Source organism: Opisthocomus hoazin, chromosome 26 (genome assembly GCF_030867145.1).
Source record: "Opisthocomus hoazin isolate bOpiHoa1 chromosome 26, bOpiHoa1.hap1, whole genome shotgun sequence".
NCBI lineage: Eukaryota > Metazoa > Chordata > Aves > Opisthocomiformes > Opisthocomidae > Opisthocomus > Opisthocomus hoazin.
This window is the reverse complement of record NC_134439.1, coordinates 6,571,700-6,586,995: the sequence shown is the minus strand read 5'-3', so window position 1 is coordinate 6,586,995 and position 15,296 is coordinate 6,571,700. Positions and strand designations below refer to the sequence as shown.

The 15,296-nt window shown below is 47.6% G+C and overlaps 1 protein-coding gene across 4 annotated transcripts in view; it reads right to left on the bottom strand.

Annotated features, from left to right (window-relative positions):
• Window positions 1–15,296, bottom strand: part of MYO1D (myosin ID) — a 170,349-nt gene that overhangs the window by 66,180 nt on the left and 88,873 nt on the right. For 3 of the 4 annotated variants that reach the window (XM_075443750.1, XM_075443753.1, XM_075443752.1), the window contains exons 17-20: window positions 13,939–14,162; window positions 12,658–12,802; window positions 11,960–12,064; window positions 2,584–2,697 (exon numbers count right to left, since the gene is read on the bottom strand). In XM_075443750.1, coding sequence (XP_075299865.1) covers window positions 2,584–2,697; window positions 11,960–12,064; window positions 12,658–12,802; window positions 13,939–14,162 — 588 coding nt within the window. The remainder of the gene's footprint in view (window positions 1–2,583; window positions 2,698–11,959; window positions 12,065–12,657; window positions 12,803–13,938; window positions 14,163–15,296) is intronic. The other variant, XM_075443751.1, reaches the window with a different exon arrangement.

The following is a 15,296-nucleotide window of genomic DNA, read 5'->3' as shown; positions in this document are numbered from 1 at the left end:
TTTCAGCCGGGTTCACCTTTACACATCGGAAGGGCAATCCATCCTCCCCAGTGATCTTTGTAGCAGGACATATTTGATACACCGATACACATCGCGGCCGGTGTAATTACCACCCATTTGCTTCTCGGAAATGTTCGTATCAGTTCAAACAACTGTTCTTTGCCCAAACGGGAAGGAATCTCTGTATCGCTAATCGGCTGCTCACGCCACCTCCCCGTACACTGGAAGGGCTGCCACGCAAGCAGGGATCAGGCACGCAGAAAAACGAGAGTGTGCCAGGCAGCTCAGGAGGTGACAGACAACGCACATTCAAATCAATAAGTTACAAAATGTAAAACATAATTATAAAAAGGAAAAAGCAGCTGCATTATAGCATTAACTATTTGCCAGAGTTCAATTTAAGAAATCCTGGCAAAAGAAATACAAATATTTCACGTTCTGGGTATGAACCAAACACATTTCCAGACTCCCTCGTCCTCTCCCCTCTTCCCGCGGCGCAGTGAGGGGTCAGCAGCGAATCACCGGGATCAGTGAGCTCGCCCGAGCACTGCGGTGCAATCCGGGTGTGTACGTGCAGATTTTCTGCTGTTCCCCAGGACCACAGTGCAGGAGAAGCAGGTAGGAGAGGCTGTGGCCAACAGAGCAGAAATTTATCACTACAGCCTTTCCCAGAAATAGCTTTCATCAAATCTCCACTCTGGAACATTACTCTGACACCCGTATGAGGCCGTGAAGGGTCTTTCGGATCCATCCCTCCTGTGCAAAGTACTCCAGGACCACTTCACGGTGCTCAGGTCAAGGCAAATGTTCAGTCAAGCAGCCTTGTGGTAGGCTGCTAAAGGGAATAACTGCACATCTGCAAATAAAGCTGATTTATATCCACGGAAATGTGTTTGAAGAGAGAGAGACCTATATGCACAGCTCGTTAACTGGTTTGCTGCCAGAGGAAAGGCAAAGCAGCCAGCCACCATACAGCCCGCGCTACAGAGCTCTGTGTGAATGGATACTCTATTTCAGACACCTGTGTTTTGTGAAAAACAGTAACTCCTAACATTTCTCAGTAAGAGATATTCTACAGGCAACCTACAAACTGTATCTGACTTGCTCGCCTCCTTTAATTTCTAAGGCATTGAGGGTTTCCGAGGAAAACGTCTCGGTTACCGACACACTGACCTGGTCTCGTGCTGTGACGTGAATGTACAAGCTCCACCCATCAGACACACAGGTAAAGCAGACGTTTTTCTAAAGCTAAATAATAACACGGATTTACCTGTAATTACTAATGTAATAAGTGAATTGCAGTGGCCTAGCCATTTTGCATAAGGCAAGAGGGCAGAAAACTAATAGTGAGAAATTGTGGTGGACAAAATTCCACTCTGTCCACCGGAGTTCACCTTGATACTCCACAAAACCCCACCTGTGTAGGAAAAACCCTCTGCTTAGAGTCTCTGTGTACCTGAACAAGCAAGAGTCAGCCATTTGGCAGCGTAATCTGCTGACAATTTCATTTTGCACAATTAAGAGATAATGTCAGTAGAACAGAACATCAGCTGAGGAACATGGCCTGCAGCTGCTGACTCCCTGGCAGCAAGGTCTTTTCAGAACAAGAGACACAGCTGTGGAGACGTGGCTTTGTGACAGCGAACACTCTTCTCAGAGCAGCCAAACAAGGCAGCCGAGCACGCTGCTCCACAGGCGCTGCGCTGGGCGGTCGCTGCACGGCTTAGGTGGACGACCAGCAAGGAGGCTGGAAGAGGACCTATAAAACCAACCTTACAGATGCAGCCTGAGCTAATCATTCACTCCACATCTGCAGATCAGATTTTGACCGTTACCCTAATCCCATCTCTGCTCTTTTAGCAATACGGGGCAGCCAGATTGATTATTTCTCCAAATGCAAATGTCCCAACAAATCTGCGTGCGACATTTCCGAGCGACCCAGCCAGGTCCTGTAGGTTTAAGATAACCGTAGTAGTGTTACCTCAGGCTGAGGAAAACAAACAAGCAGTTGAATCCACACTCCAGCATGCTGAAGAGCTAAGACGAGGTTCTCCCCCATCCCCCTTTCTACCAGTGATAATCTGCTGCTTTGTCACTGGCAGCTGAAGTCTGCTACCCCGAAGGCCAGATCCCTCACTACAATTCCGAATGTAGCTTTGATAAGATTTACATTCAACACGAACAAATATATAAAAAAAAAATTCAAACATGACACGAAGGATCAAACCAACCCCCAGAGACACAGAAACTGTGTCATAAGCTGCTGTGAAATGCCAAACCCTGTATGGGGCCAAGATCTTGCAGCGCGCAGCAAATAAAAAACCAAAGGGCAGAATGAACAGCAGACAGGGTGATAAGCAGTCTGCGTTTTAGCTTTTATTTTATGCACTGAAATTAAAAGCTAACGTGATGCATCACGGTTGTAGATAATTGTACTATAACTGTTTTAAAGACATTAAATACATAAAAAATTGTAAACCAAGGTCTTTTTGCATTTTATGGATATGAGAATGGCGCTAAACGGTAGATGCGCTGCCCATGACTACGAGAGCCCGAGATGCAATTCTCCATCCTCGTACTTACGTTATAGAGGGGGATGGTCTTCATCACTTTGTACTGCTTCATGGGGTCCATCTTGTAAAGGTGTCGATCAGTAATGAAGATTGCTCTGTCTTCCACCTTATTAAAGCGATTGACCTGTGAAGAAGCAAATTTTCAGTCCCACGAATCGCTGCAAGAACATGCAGAATAACGCTTTGCAGCGGTAAACACGCGAAACTCACGTAGCTCTCAAAGATGCTTTCTCCACAGATCTTGGAACAGTGAAAAGGCAAGATGGACTCTGCAATCCCATTTTACAAATAAAGAAACGCAGAATCTCGGAGAAGCAACATTCCCAGAGTCACCGAGCAAGGCTGGGACAACCTGGGAAAATCCATGGCCTCAACCCAACGTGGGACAGGTGCCTTCCAGGTGCCCAGGGTGCTCAGAGCTCCATCCAACCTGGCCTTGAACCCTGCCAGGGAGGGGGCAGCCACAGCTTCTCTGGGCAGCCTGGGCCAGTGTTTCACCACCCTCATGGGGAAGAATTTCTTCCTAATATCTAATTGAAATCTGCCCTCTTTTAGCTTGCAGCCATTCCCCCTTGTCCTATCACCGCACACCCTTGTGAAAAGCCCCTCTCCACCCTTCCTGTAGCCCCTTCAGGTACTGGCAGCTGCTCTAAGGTCACCCCGGAGCCTTCTCTGCTCCAGGCTGAACAGCCCCAGCTCCCTCAGCCTGTCCTCGGAGGAGAGGTGCTCCAGCCCTCGGATCATCTTCGTGGCCTCCTCTGGACCCGCTCCAACACATCTGAATGCAGATGCTTTGGACCATCCTAAATGTGAGCAGCTCCCATTTGCCTTTTTTAAAACATCTGGACATAGGTAAGCAACTTGCCCAAGCAGTGGGAAATGCGGACAACACTCCTTGCCCTGCCCGTTGGTGGATGTGTTAGCTGAGTACGGGCACGCTCGGCGGGTTTTGCTGAAGTCCTGCCATTCTGCGAGAAGGAAGAAGAGACTGAACAGCACAGAAGGAGCCCTGGAGAGCCAGACCCATACGCAGGGACCCAGGCAACCAGCTGGTGGGAGCAAGGCAAGGTTATCCCTTGGCAAGCAGAAGAGACACCGGAGCTGGAGTGCCCTCAGGCTGCGAGGGGAATTGAACACAACCCTCCGCCGTCCCACGCAAGAGAGGCAGAGCGAGAGCACACCCAGTCTGGTCTGGCTCACAGCCACTGCGAGCAACGTCCTGCCGGCCCTTCCAGGAGGTGCCAGCCCCATACCCTGAGCTGGCTCATCACCCCTGTCAACCCACCACCCTGACAAAACGGTGCCCTTTCTGAGAACTCGGCGAGGGCAGGGCACAGCGAGCATCAGAGCCACGGCGAGGGGAAGGGGATGCGGCTCTGGGTAAGACGAACAGAGGACGAAAACAGGGCGGCTCTGCTCAGCAGCAGCAAGCTGTGAGCTCAGCTCAGCTGGGCCAGACCCGCACTGTGAGCAGCAGATTTTTCTACGGAAGCGGACATCACTCAACTCATTTTAACCTGACTTTGCATTCTGTTAAGGACATGGTATTCAGGGCAAGGATGTCAAAGGATCACCAGTGAGCTCAAGCTCCTCAAAAAGAAATTCTTTCAACAGGAGGTCCCTGCCCAGCTATGCTGTCTGGGGCTGTTCCAGGAGCGCGGAGAGCAGAGCTACAGCAGCCCGCAAAGTTCCAGACCAAACCAGAAAGCGCCCAGAGGCATTTGGGCACCCCTGAAGCTAACTGATCACTGAGCGAGATATTTAGTTGTTTTGGGTTTTGTACATGCTTGTACCATTCTCAGGTTGTTTTGAATCTGGACTCCAGTCTCCTGACTCCCACTCCTGCAAGGTACTTTAAGAAAATTATAGTGCGCTTCACACAACTCTAATACTGGCTTCCAAACAGAGGGAAAGGTGTTTTAATCTCTAGATGACTGTACCCTCTGACAAAGGCAGGGTACCGAGGAGATGGAGCTAGACTTCTCAGAGAAGTACAGCCAAGGGACAGGAGACAACGGGCAGAAGGTGCAGCAGCAGAAAGTCCACCTGGACTTATGGGAAAAGCATCTCCCCTGGAGGCTGGCAGCCCTGGGACGGGGCTCAGAGAGGCCGTGTAACCTTCACCCTCGGGGATTTTCAGAACTCAGCTGACTGAGAGCCTGAGCAACCTCGTCTAACTCTGAATTTAGCCCTGCTCAGAGCGGGAGGTCGGACCACCGACCTCCGGAGGTCCCTTCCCACCTAACCCACTCAGCCACTTCGTCAGCCCATACGCTACCAAGAAAACAGACTTCACGGCATCTGAAATATTCCGACAGTTTCTGGCAGCTCAGCAAACACGGCTTAGTGTCGCCATTGGGAAACATTAATATCTTCATATCTTAGTGTTGCCACTGGGCTCCACAGTTGTAAATTTAAGACCAATTATGGATATACGCTATAATTCAGTGAAGAACCATTAGTTGCCTGCTGAGGCAAACCTCTATATTATCACCTGTAATCTCACTGGCAGTCAACAGCGGCAGAGATTATCTGTCTATGTATGTCCTCACCCTCACAGAAGAATTTTAGGCATACTCAAGAAGTTGGTTCACTTCAAATTGAACTCAAAATACTACCCACCTGGGATAGTGCTTGCATGGCCAGGTACTGAGTGGATGGGGAAATGACCTCCATCTTGCAATGTATTTACATTTTTTGTGTGGATCAACCCGAAAACTTTTTTTTTTTTTAAATACCAATTAGACGTAACAGTTCTGATAAGGTAAAAACTAACCGTTGGGAGACAGCCGTATGTGAACCCTCGGCAAGCACAGCTGAAAACAGCCAAGGGCACAACCCCACATCCCAGTACTTTGGGGAGTTCATACACCCAGTAGTACACACACCATGTAGTAAGAACAGTGGAAGAACAGACTGTTTCGGCACAAGCCAATGACACAAAGTAAAAGACATGGCCTAGCAGCAAGCCGTATACAGTGGTCATGTAATTATTTAATTTTCCTTAATTTTAGGTATTCTGAAGCTCTGACTTGATGTTTATTTTTTGCCACCAATCAGGTCTCCAGCAATAGCATCCCTCCAGTACCTGACAAATTCAGTCCCCAAAACCGCTGTCAAATGCCACAGAAGAACTTCTGGAAAATTATTGTAAAAATATGCAACTGTTTATTAAAATGTACTCATTCAAAGGATACAAGATACCAAACGTTGTACCTTCACAGTAACATCTGATCTGGGAAGACCCAGGAAGACTGAAGCTAATGAACGACTATTCCCCCCCTTACGAACTCGTGTGAATCTTTACAAAAGCAGAAGCGGAAGGATCACGTTACAGCAGGAAACAAAAATCACAGTCTCTCCAGAGAAGTGTTTTATCCCCTGGGATTAGGCCTTTATTCGTATCTCCTTTCTAAACAGAGATCGTTTCAACTCCCCCCATCCCACAACTCATCACAAATATCCTTCCAGGCTGCTGGTAGCGTTCGGCTCCAGCCAGTGCGGTTGTCACAGCGGAAACACGTCGCGCTAACGTTACAATTAATTTGTCCAAGAAATGCTACACCAAAGGAGAACACCTGATGCCATCTAGACCTTCAGATGCCCCAAGAGGCTGGGTGCTAAATATTCACCAGGCAAGCCGCCAAGTTCTGTCAAAAGTAAGTGACAAAGTAGAATACAAAGTAGAAAGTATTTTTCACTGAGGTAAGAATGGAGTCATCGGTGTATCGCAGTCCCAGAGATACTTATGAATCAACTGAGAAGGGTAGACAAGGGTGAGACGTGATGAGGTGGATGAACATAAATAGGATTTTCCTAGGTGAAGTCAGGAGAACTTAAATATTCTCAGTCAACACGCAGCAGAGTGGCAAAGTTCAGAGCAGATAAAGGCAAAAAATGCTAATTAGAGAGCTAAATGACAGCTTTAAATTAACGGCCCCAACACAGAAAAAGTAACTGAAGATGAATTTAGACAGCTCTGGATAGATCTTGGCACAGAGACGCGAGGTGGCTGCAAACAAGCCAGGCGTCAGCGCGCGGTGAAGACCAGCACGGGGAACAACGTCCCGGGTGCCAGGGTCTCCCTTGGAACAGCGCGGGAACGGTGAACGCGAAGGAGGCTCCAAGGGTTCAGAGAAGGCGAAGGAAACGATTGAGGGCCTGGAAAATCTCATAGGAAGTGATGCTGAGTAACTGGGATTCTTTTAGGAAGCAGATGAATGGGAGAAAAAACCACCAAGGCTATGAAACACTGACTGGCCCAAAGAAAGCGGGCTAGGGGTGCCTGGTGCTACGCAGGGAGTCGTCTGAGCGGAGCAGCACAGGCTCCTCACACCGCACCCTGGCCGTGCAGCTTGCAGCACGCCACGCTCCCCACCTCTGGAGTTCAAGCAAAGGCTTCTCCAGTCTGTGAGGTGTGACCTGCCCCACGCTGACCTCAGATCTGACGCTGTGTGGCCCTGGCTCCCAAACATGTCTTTTTGGTTTATTTTTTTAAGAGTCTCTGACCACACCACGTGTTCACTGCCATGATCCCACTTGCTACTCCCATCTCCCATCACGACGTCCTCCCTGTTGTCCGTGCCCACCTCCAGCACGGAGCCCACGGGGACAAACCGATATAATATTGCAGTAGTTCTACAAGCACGTTTTAAATTCCACTTCTTTCTGGTGGTTACCCACTGTTTTTAGCGCTCGCAGTGAACAACAAATTCAGCTGAACAGCTAAAGAGACGTGCCGAAGGGGAAGTCCAGCAGCTTATCTCATGTGAGAAGCAAAGTCTTGCTGCCCTGGAACTCCTGTTCTTTTCAGCTCTTTCCAAGCAATCGCTTTGCTTCAGGTGTCTCACGGCATATTTATGTAAATAATACATGCTGTGTTTTTAGCAGTAAACTGTCACTTTGGGAAGCATGCACAGAAGAGATTCGGACAAACGCCAGCACCATTGCAAATGCCACTATTCTTCTGATTTTGTAGGAGCAGAGACAGGCCTTCTGTTCTCAGATACAGCTTCTACCCTCCCGGAGAACAGCCCTTCCTAGCATTGTGTTCTCTGCACCTTCTGGGCATTTTTTATTTATATCTTTGTCGATCCAAATGTGAATCAGTCTTAATTTAGCTTCCTGACTAGCTTACAGGGAAAACGAAAGCCTAGCCTATAGCAGAAAAACCTGCAGATGAGCTTCTCAGGTCTCTGCCCTGGGTCTGCAGACGCTGCAGGGCATGGGGCTTTGGAAGAGATTGTCCTCTCAAAGGAGCTTGGTGCCACGAACGACATGGAGAAAGTGGGAAGAAAAGCCTTCCTCTGAAATATAAAATCAACAAAAAAAGGGAGCAACTGTTGTTTCCTAGGTGATACAACAAAACCTGGTGATATGCAGGAAATATCCACTTGGTTTCCAAGGTAAAAAACTTGAAAATTTCCTTTGAAAAAGTGAAGACCACCACATTGCTCGGAACAGATGTACTTTTCCATAGGCAGCAATGACCTGCTCCTAGCTATACCTCCTGCGAGGAAGCGAGCACATGCACCTCCCATCAGCGAGGCTTCAACGTCTCTTCACAGGCCTTCTATAAAAAGAGCTATCAGAGCTCCGGTCCAAACAGATTCACCCGTTATTATTCATCTCAAGCTGTTGCAATTAAGACCCCACGCACTCAAGCTAAAGAAGATTTCAGCAGCAGTTATCAATTCTTCAAGAGCAGTTCCCTGGCTGGCAGGAGTTGGTATTACTGCCTTGACTTCACTAGCAGAATGTCAATCAGCAGCTAAAAAAACCCAAAATCTGTCTCAAAGAATTTGGCGGTTAGCAAATATCTTACAGGTCATAAGATACGTTCTACGCAGAAGCATTTTTAAATACACGAACTCCAGACTTCACTTGTGTCTATTCAAGCTGCCCAATACTTCTTCTTTTAATTTCTTTTCTTTCCAAGGAAATAAGTGTATTAGACTGCAATTATCTGAAAATGTTCAAGAGCTGCTGCTGACAGCCAAGAACGACGGCACACGTGGCCTGATGACTCGGTACCTTACTGAGAGCCGCCACAGAAGCCCTGATGCTGCTCCAGAAACACAACATCCACCTCAAGGCACCAAAGCGCACTCTTGTTACCTGTAACGCCTTTCGGCCTGACTAAGGGACCAGCAGAAACACCACATTTGTTTGCTCAAGAATCCTCAAATAAGCTGAATCATGAACACACACCACGAATGAAGGTGAGCAACGTTATTCTGGCGACCGGTGCTTTGTTGCAGAACATTATTTAAGGGAAGCAATGAAATCAACTGGTAATTAAATACATTTTCATTTATGTAACTCACTCTTCAGCCCCCTGCTAAAGGATTGCATAAGCCAAAGTTCTGCTGAGAATCAACCAGCAACAGCCACTTTGCAAATCCACAACGAACCAGGCTTAGCATAAGGAATCCGACAAACTTCCCGCAGTGAAAGCTGCTCCCTTTCGAGTGCTCTGACCCCCACGACAGCCTGGCCGTGCTAACGCCAAGTGCCACCCCTGTGCAGATGACATTTGGTATCACACAGGGAAGTTAAAGAAGGATAAGGCTAAAAGAAAAAAAAAACACAGCTGATTTTATTTATTTATTTTTTACAAAAGAAAAGGGAAGAATGTGGCATCAGAAGACATTCCCCCCACCCTGTGGCACTGAAAGCTGGTCCTCAGGCTACTGTTACTTTTTGGGTAAGAGGCAGAATACCACAGCTTCTATTTCAGACAAGGGAAACATCTTTGTTTTAAAAAGACAGCTTAGGAGATAAATTGTTTTATGTGAAGAGTAAAAGGCTAATGCTGTTTTCAGGGTGAAGACTGGGTTCTTGTAGTCAAAGCATGGAGTCGCTCACTGGCTCCACACCAGTTTTCACTGTTGCTTAGTCTGCAAATCCCATGTTCAAATTTAAGGCACAACAGTCACCTCAAGCAGTGCATGGGTTGGAAAGTGAAATGGTAAATCATGAAATGTCAAATCTTTGCCTTGTTAGCTTTCAAAGTTCAGGACTGTTTGTCTTCTCCCCTCTGTTCACTTCAAGCTTGCCTGGACATTTCTTGGCCATACAAGCAGGAAGAGACATGGTTCACTCGAAAAGATATTACACCCAAGCATGGATTTGAAAGGGGTCAGTTGCTTTTGAGTTTAAACATGGACATGTACTGAAATCCCTGGGCTTGCACTCATCATTAAGGCCCTTGCAAAGCTGCAGTGTTGTCCCCAACAGCAACGCTGAGATGAATTTATCCAGTTGTCGGAGGAGAGGTGCTCCTATTTGCTTCCTTAAGACCCAAAGGTCTTCGTTTTCACTGAATTCAGCTACACCTTTTCTGTCTAACACAGCTCCTTAGGAATGCAGAGCAGCAGAGGTACTGACGCCTCCAGAGAGCGGGGCGCAGCCGGGCTGCGGGTGCGCAGCGGTTCCCCCGCGGCTCCGGGCACATCTCTCTGCGGCGGCTGCAGGCCGGCTCGGCTCCGCGTAGCCTTGCCGTGCTCATGCATCTGCTTCCTTCACCAGTGATTTCAGAACCCACGCAAAGGTATCCCTACCTGGGCAGGCAAGCAGAGGATTAAGCCTGACCTCTCTGATAGAAGCAAGCGACCAACAATTTAACCTTTAAAAAGATCCAAAAAGCTACAAGAGCATTTAAAACACAGCAGACCGCAAGTCTCTAACCTCGCAGTCTCTGCAGTATTTTCTGATTTCAGCCGAGCTACATTTTTAAACACCTAAAATAGCTACAGCTTTCTTCACCTCTGAAAGCAGCCTTTCAGGCTCGGGAAGAAATCCACTTTATGACAGGTAACACCTATTCTGTCTCCAGAGAGCTTTTATGATGGAAGCGCTGGGACACCGACGCAACAAACCGCAGCAGAAAACGGATTTTTCCAACAAGTGAAGACAGCGACAGGATGTACAGAAGCAAGGCCTGTTCGCACGCTCAAGGCTTTCTGCCTACTCCACAAACAACGCAAACCGTGGTCAGGAGCTCTGCGCTTGCCGTTACTAACCGGGATCAGGTATGGAGCTGTGCTTCAGAACCCTGCCCGCCCCTGTGCCTGCCCAGCAGATTGTCCTTCACAGCTGAATCGGGAGCAAGCGAGAGAAACAGGAGGACTTAACAGCTTAAAAGTTGCATAACAGTGAGCAAAACTAAACTCCCACAGCAGGTACACATATATTATACACCGCTCCCGAGGAACTCCCCTCACCGTCATTCCACTCCCATTCAAAACAACAATTCCTATGATCTCATATTTAAGAGCTGAACACTGTATTTTTACAATTATTCCAGTTTAGCTAGAAACAGCAACAACCTGGAACTAGTGCATTAAATGAGTTAGAAGAGGAATTATTTCGCTTTCAGCCTACAGTGAAAAAAGCCAGGGCGAAATCCTCCTGTATCTCCTCGTCCCTAACGGAGGTTCCAGCGAGATTGTGAGGAGGAGGTGTGGGTACAGACTCACCCGATGCTCCTCTAATCCTGACGACAGAAACCGGTGCTCACTCTAGCGGCTCATTCAACGAGCGAACCACACTACTGAAGAGAACTTGTTACAAATAACAGAATACTGCGCTGAAATATGTCTGTTTGGACAGCAATAAGAGATTTCTATTTTTATACACACTCATCACTGTTTCATAAAGAATGTAACTCACTACCACTAGCAAAGAAGTTTTGTTATAAAGTGAGATTTTATGCTGCAAAATGAATTTTTATGCTGCAAAATGCATTTTGTTGTTACTGTTAAATACAATATTTGCAGACTCATAATCAATAATCACGCACATGCTCCACTTCTGGCAAGTGGGGACCAATTGCAATAGCACATTTTTAGAAATAAAAGGAAAATATAGCTTCTTAAAAACCCTTGAACATCAGCAGCCCCGGCCGGCCATTGAAATTGCTTTTGTCTGTTGACTTTGTAAAATTCAAAATGTCCTCTCCTGACAGACATTTAAAACCAGCATGATTTAGATCATTATGAACTTCCCATAAAAATTTATGCAAGCACTTTTTTTAATTAGTTCTTTAAACCTTCCAACCAGTTTAACAAGAAACCCATTCTGCTACAAAAGATGTCTGATCCACAGCAGCTGCCCAGGACCAAGGGAATCCACTCACGCCTGCGACATGCGGAGGCCGCAGCCGCCCCTGGCACAAAGCACCCTGCGGCGCAGCCGGCTCGGAGTTACGCACCCACCACCACCTCACTGATGCTGCTCCTCAGCACAGGGCTCCTTCCAACCGCCGTCGGTTAAAGCCTCCCCAGGCTCGCCTCCTCACCTTTGGCTTCCCAAGCTTTCATCTCGACCACAAGGAGTGTCCCCACCCAGTCCCGGTGTCTGCAGACCACGCACAAGCCGGTTACCTTGCGGACGTGGCAGGAGAAGAGAACGTTCATGTACTTGTCTTTCCGTTTCAGTTCATTGGCGACAGGGATGAAAGAGGCCGTGGTCTGAGCGTTATCCGGCTGCTGAAAGAGCAAAGACAGGCACCTCACTCTTCTCGCTTACCGGAGAAAGGCATTGCCTTACGTCAGGGCAGGCCAGAGCGGACTGCAGCCGCACACCTCATCCGAGGGCTTCCTCCAGCCTCTGCCTCGCCGGAGAGCGGCAGAGCATCGGGAGTTTTATGTGCTTTCTGAAAAAAAGCCTTAACAAAACAAAATGCTCAAAGGAAGGACGGGGTAAAAGCAAGCAATGCAACTTGCCTAGAGAGAATTTCTTTGTTCCTTTTCATTTTATGGTATTTCTTAACATCCCATTATATCCAGAATGTTAGTTTTACATCGACTTCTTTCCTAGCTTCGGCCATTTGAAGAGCCAGCTGATGGCATTGCACATTATCTTTTAATGCTGCTTGTGATGCTCACGCCAGGCTTAGTATTCAGAAAAATCACTCCTAGCGCAGTAGAAGCCAAAGACTCTGAAACTATACAAACCCACTTACAGAGGAAATTTCAAAGTACGTCTCCCTCCCAAGAAACCAACAGTTACTTTTTCAAATCTCCACCCTTTCAGCATCCTAAGCCCCAGGCATGGCACTGATCACTTCACTTGTACTCACCAGTGCGATGTAATTACCCTCCCACGCTCTTTGCAGGCCAATATCAGCTCTGTGACCCTTCAGCACTTCCATGGCAGCAACCTTGGCCCTCAGCTGAGGTAGGACTTCTGGTGGGACGCTCCGGATGAGTTCACCTGCTCTCCACCTGCCACGTGACGCCCGAATCAGTGCCATAGTCTGCACCACACACTATAAGGACTACTTTTGCCAGAGCAGCACAACAAGGACACCCCCAGACTACAAATGTCAGGGCAAAAAGAAGTCTTTCCATTGCATTCATAAAGCTGGAAGCGTTATCATTTTAAAGTCACTTATCTCTGACTCCTAACAAGTTTGGCTGGTAGACTTCTAGTCCTGTACCCAGAAGCCAGCTACTGGCACATCTGTTTGCAATAAAGTTTTTGCAAGCCCATTTTTTGGCTCATTTACAACATCAGTCTCCTTTAATAGCTGAATTTGGCCCTCCAGTTGAAACCTGACCAACTGTAACACGAAACAGGGCAGGGCAGCCCATCCATTACTCCAGAGCATGCTCCAGCCGTCAGCAGCAACATCAGGTCTCCAGGATTAATGCTGTGAAAAGTCTTCTAGCAACTAAAATTTCATAGTTATGATAATTGAGCTTATTCAGAAAGCAGGACTCTCTACCCAGATCAGTTGTGGACGGCTTTCAAGAGTCAGCTGCGGGAAAAAACCAAGGCTGACTTGATCTAGTGCTGGTGGTAATCCCCCTCCAAGCAGACGGCTGGACTGCAGATCTCCAGAGGCCCCACCCAGCCAACAGTCCTCCTGCTCAGTGACTTTCATAAGTCACCATTTTTCAAACTGGAGTCATAACTTCTTTGTCGACAACTTACCAGAGAAAAAGTTACTAGCTTTTAGATATTAGGAGATTGGAATAAAGGTATAAATACCTCTTCTGCACACAGAATATGCATAGAGAGTAGAATATTGCTTATTCTATTGCAGAAAGGTACTAACTTACTGTACGAAGTCTTGATGAAGTCGAAAAGCTTCCTTTTCTCTCCCCTCATCTAACAGCAGCTGCTCTTTTCTTTTGAAACCAACCAGAAAGGGGCCAGGGAAGGAAATACAATGTCTGTCCTGACTAAATCTTTGAAACAGAATAATTATTTGCCTGGTCAAGGGTACCAAAAGCCACATCTTCATCTATGACGTCCAGTTAATGATCTTCAGTCATTTTTCCAACTTTCATGGAACAAGCAGTAGCTTGTTCACTGCTCTAGGTCAGACCGAAAAGACAAGAGGTTTTCTTTGTACCTATGGTAAATGGTCTGGAGTGCCTCTTCAAACCGGCGCAGTACTTTCGGTGGAGTGGGCCACTGCACGTGCTTGCCATAATCCTTCATTTGCCTCACGTTGTGAAAGCGTCGTGCAACCTCACGGATGTAGGCCTTCACTTTGTAGCGGCGATAATACTTGAGTATCGTGAGGGCAGCCTTTGTCCTCTTATAGCGAAGGCGAGCCAAAGTGCCCCTCCAAACCTAGGAGTCAGTGGAGAAGACAGTTTTAGCAATAAAAAGGAGGACATTTTTTTCCTTTCTGTACTCCTCCTATTCCGCTGAAATCCATAAATACATTAGTTTTATTTTAAAGGAAGTGACTTCTCTATGCCAACCAAATTCAGTAAAACATGACTGAAAAAACACCACGTTTCCCAGTGTATTGAGAAACAGCTTTAGCTCTAAGAAAAGCTTGCTTTGAAAACACTTTGGGGAATATCTATTCTGGCCGTGAGCTGAGAAGCAAGCAAACACGCCAAACAAGTGATCTCCTCCCAGCTTGGCGGATGGGAGGCCAGCTCTGCCAGCACCGCTGCGAGTCTTCTGTGTGCCTGGAGAGACCACAGGCAGAAACCACCCCACGTTCTGGACTTCTCCTTCCAACGCCCCGTGCAAAGAAGCACTCTGGGACTCGGTGAAGGAAGACTGCTCGCAGTGCCGACACGACTGTGCTTTGCTTCCGACTCCTAAGCTGCAGAGCCCGCGCACGACGAAGCACGGCAGCGCTCAGCCGGGCTGGGCAGCTTGGGCTGCCTCTGCCCCGCAACCAGAGCAAGGCGTGTTCACCCGAGCGCTCCAGCCGACACGCGCGTCCCTGAGGGGTTCGTCAACAGCCGTACGTTCCCGCTAATATAACCCGCCAAGATGGAGACTGTATTTTTGTTTCCTTGTAAAATTAAACTGGAAGGATAATGAGCCTCCTGCATACGAAGAGCGCTTTGCTGCTCGCTATGGGCCCTGCTGGAGAGTTTATTTCCCTCTTGAGAAACATCCCACAGCACCACTGATGCATATCAAGCCTTCTATTTACAGAAGAATTAATTAATTACCTGAGGCAATTTCCAACATGATATTCGCCTTACGAAGCTGATGTCAAAGGTTCTCGACAGCTTTACTGATAATCCTGATATGTGGCCAAGAAAAACTATATGTAGCAGGCAGCGCAGCAGATGGGAGGGGCTGCTCTTCCCTACACACTCGAAATTCAAGAGGAAATGGAGCCTTTGGGTTCCAAACCCCTGCAAAGCAGACGACTCTTCTTCCTACCTGTCAGAGTAACCCCTCCTCGCTCTCCTTTGGCCTCACTGTGCTTGTGTGGCACATCTCCCGTTCACA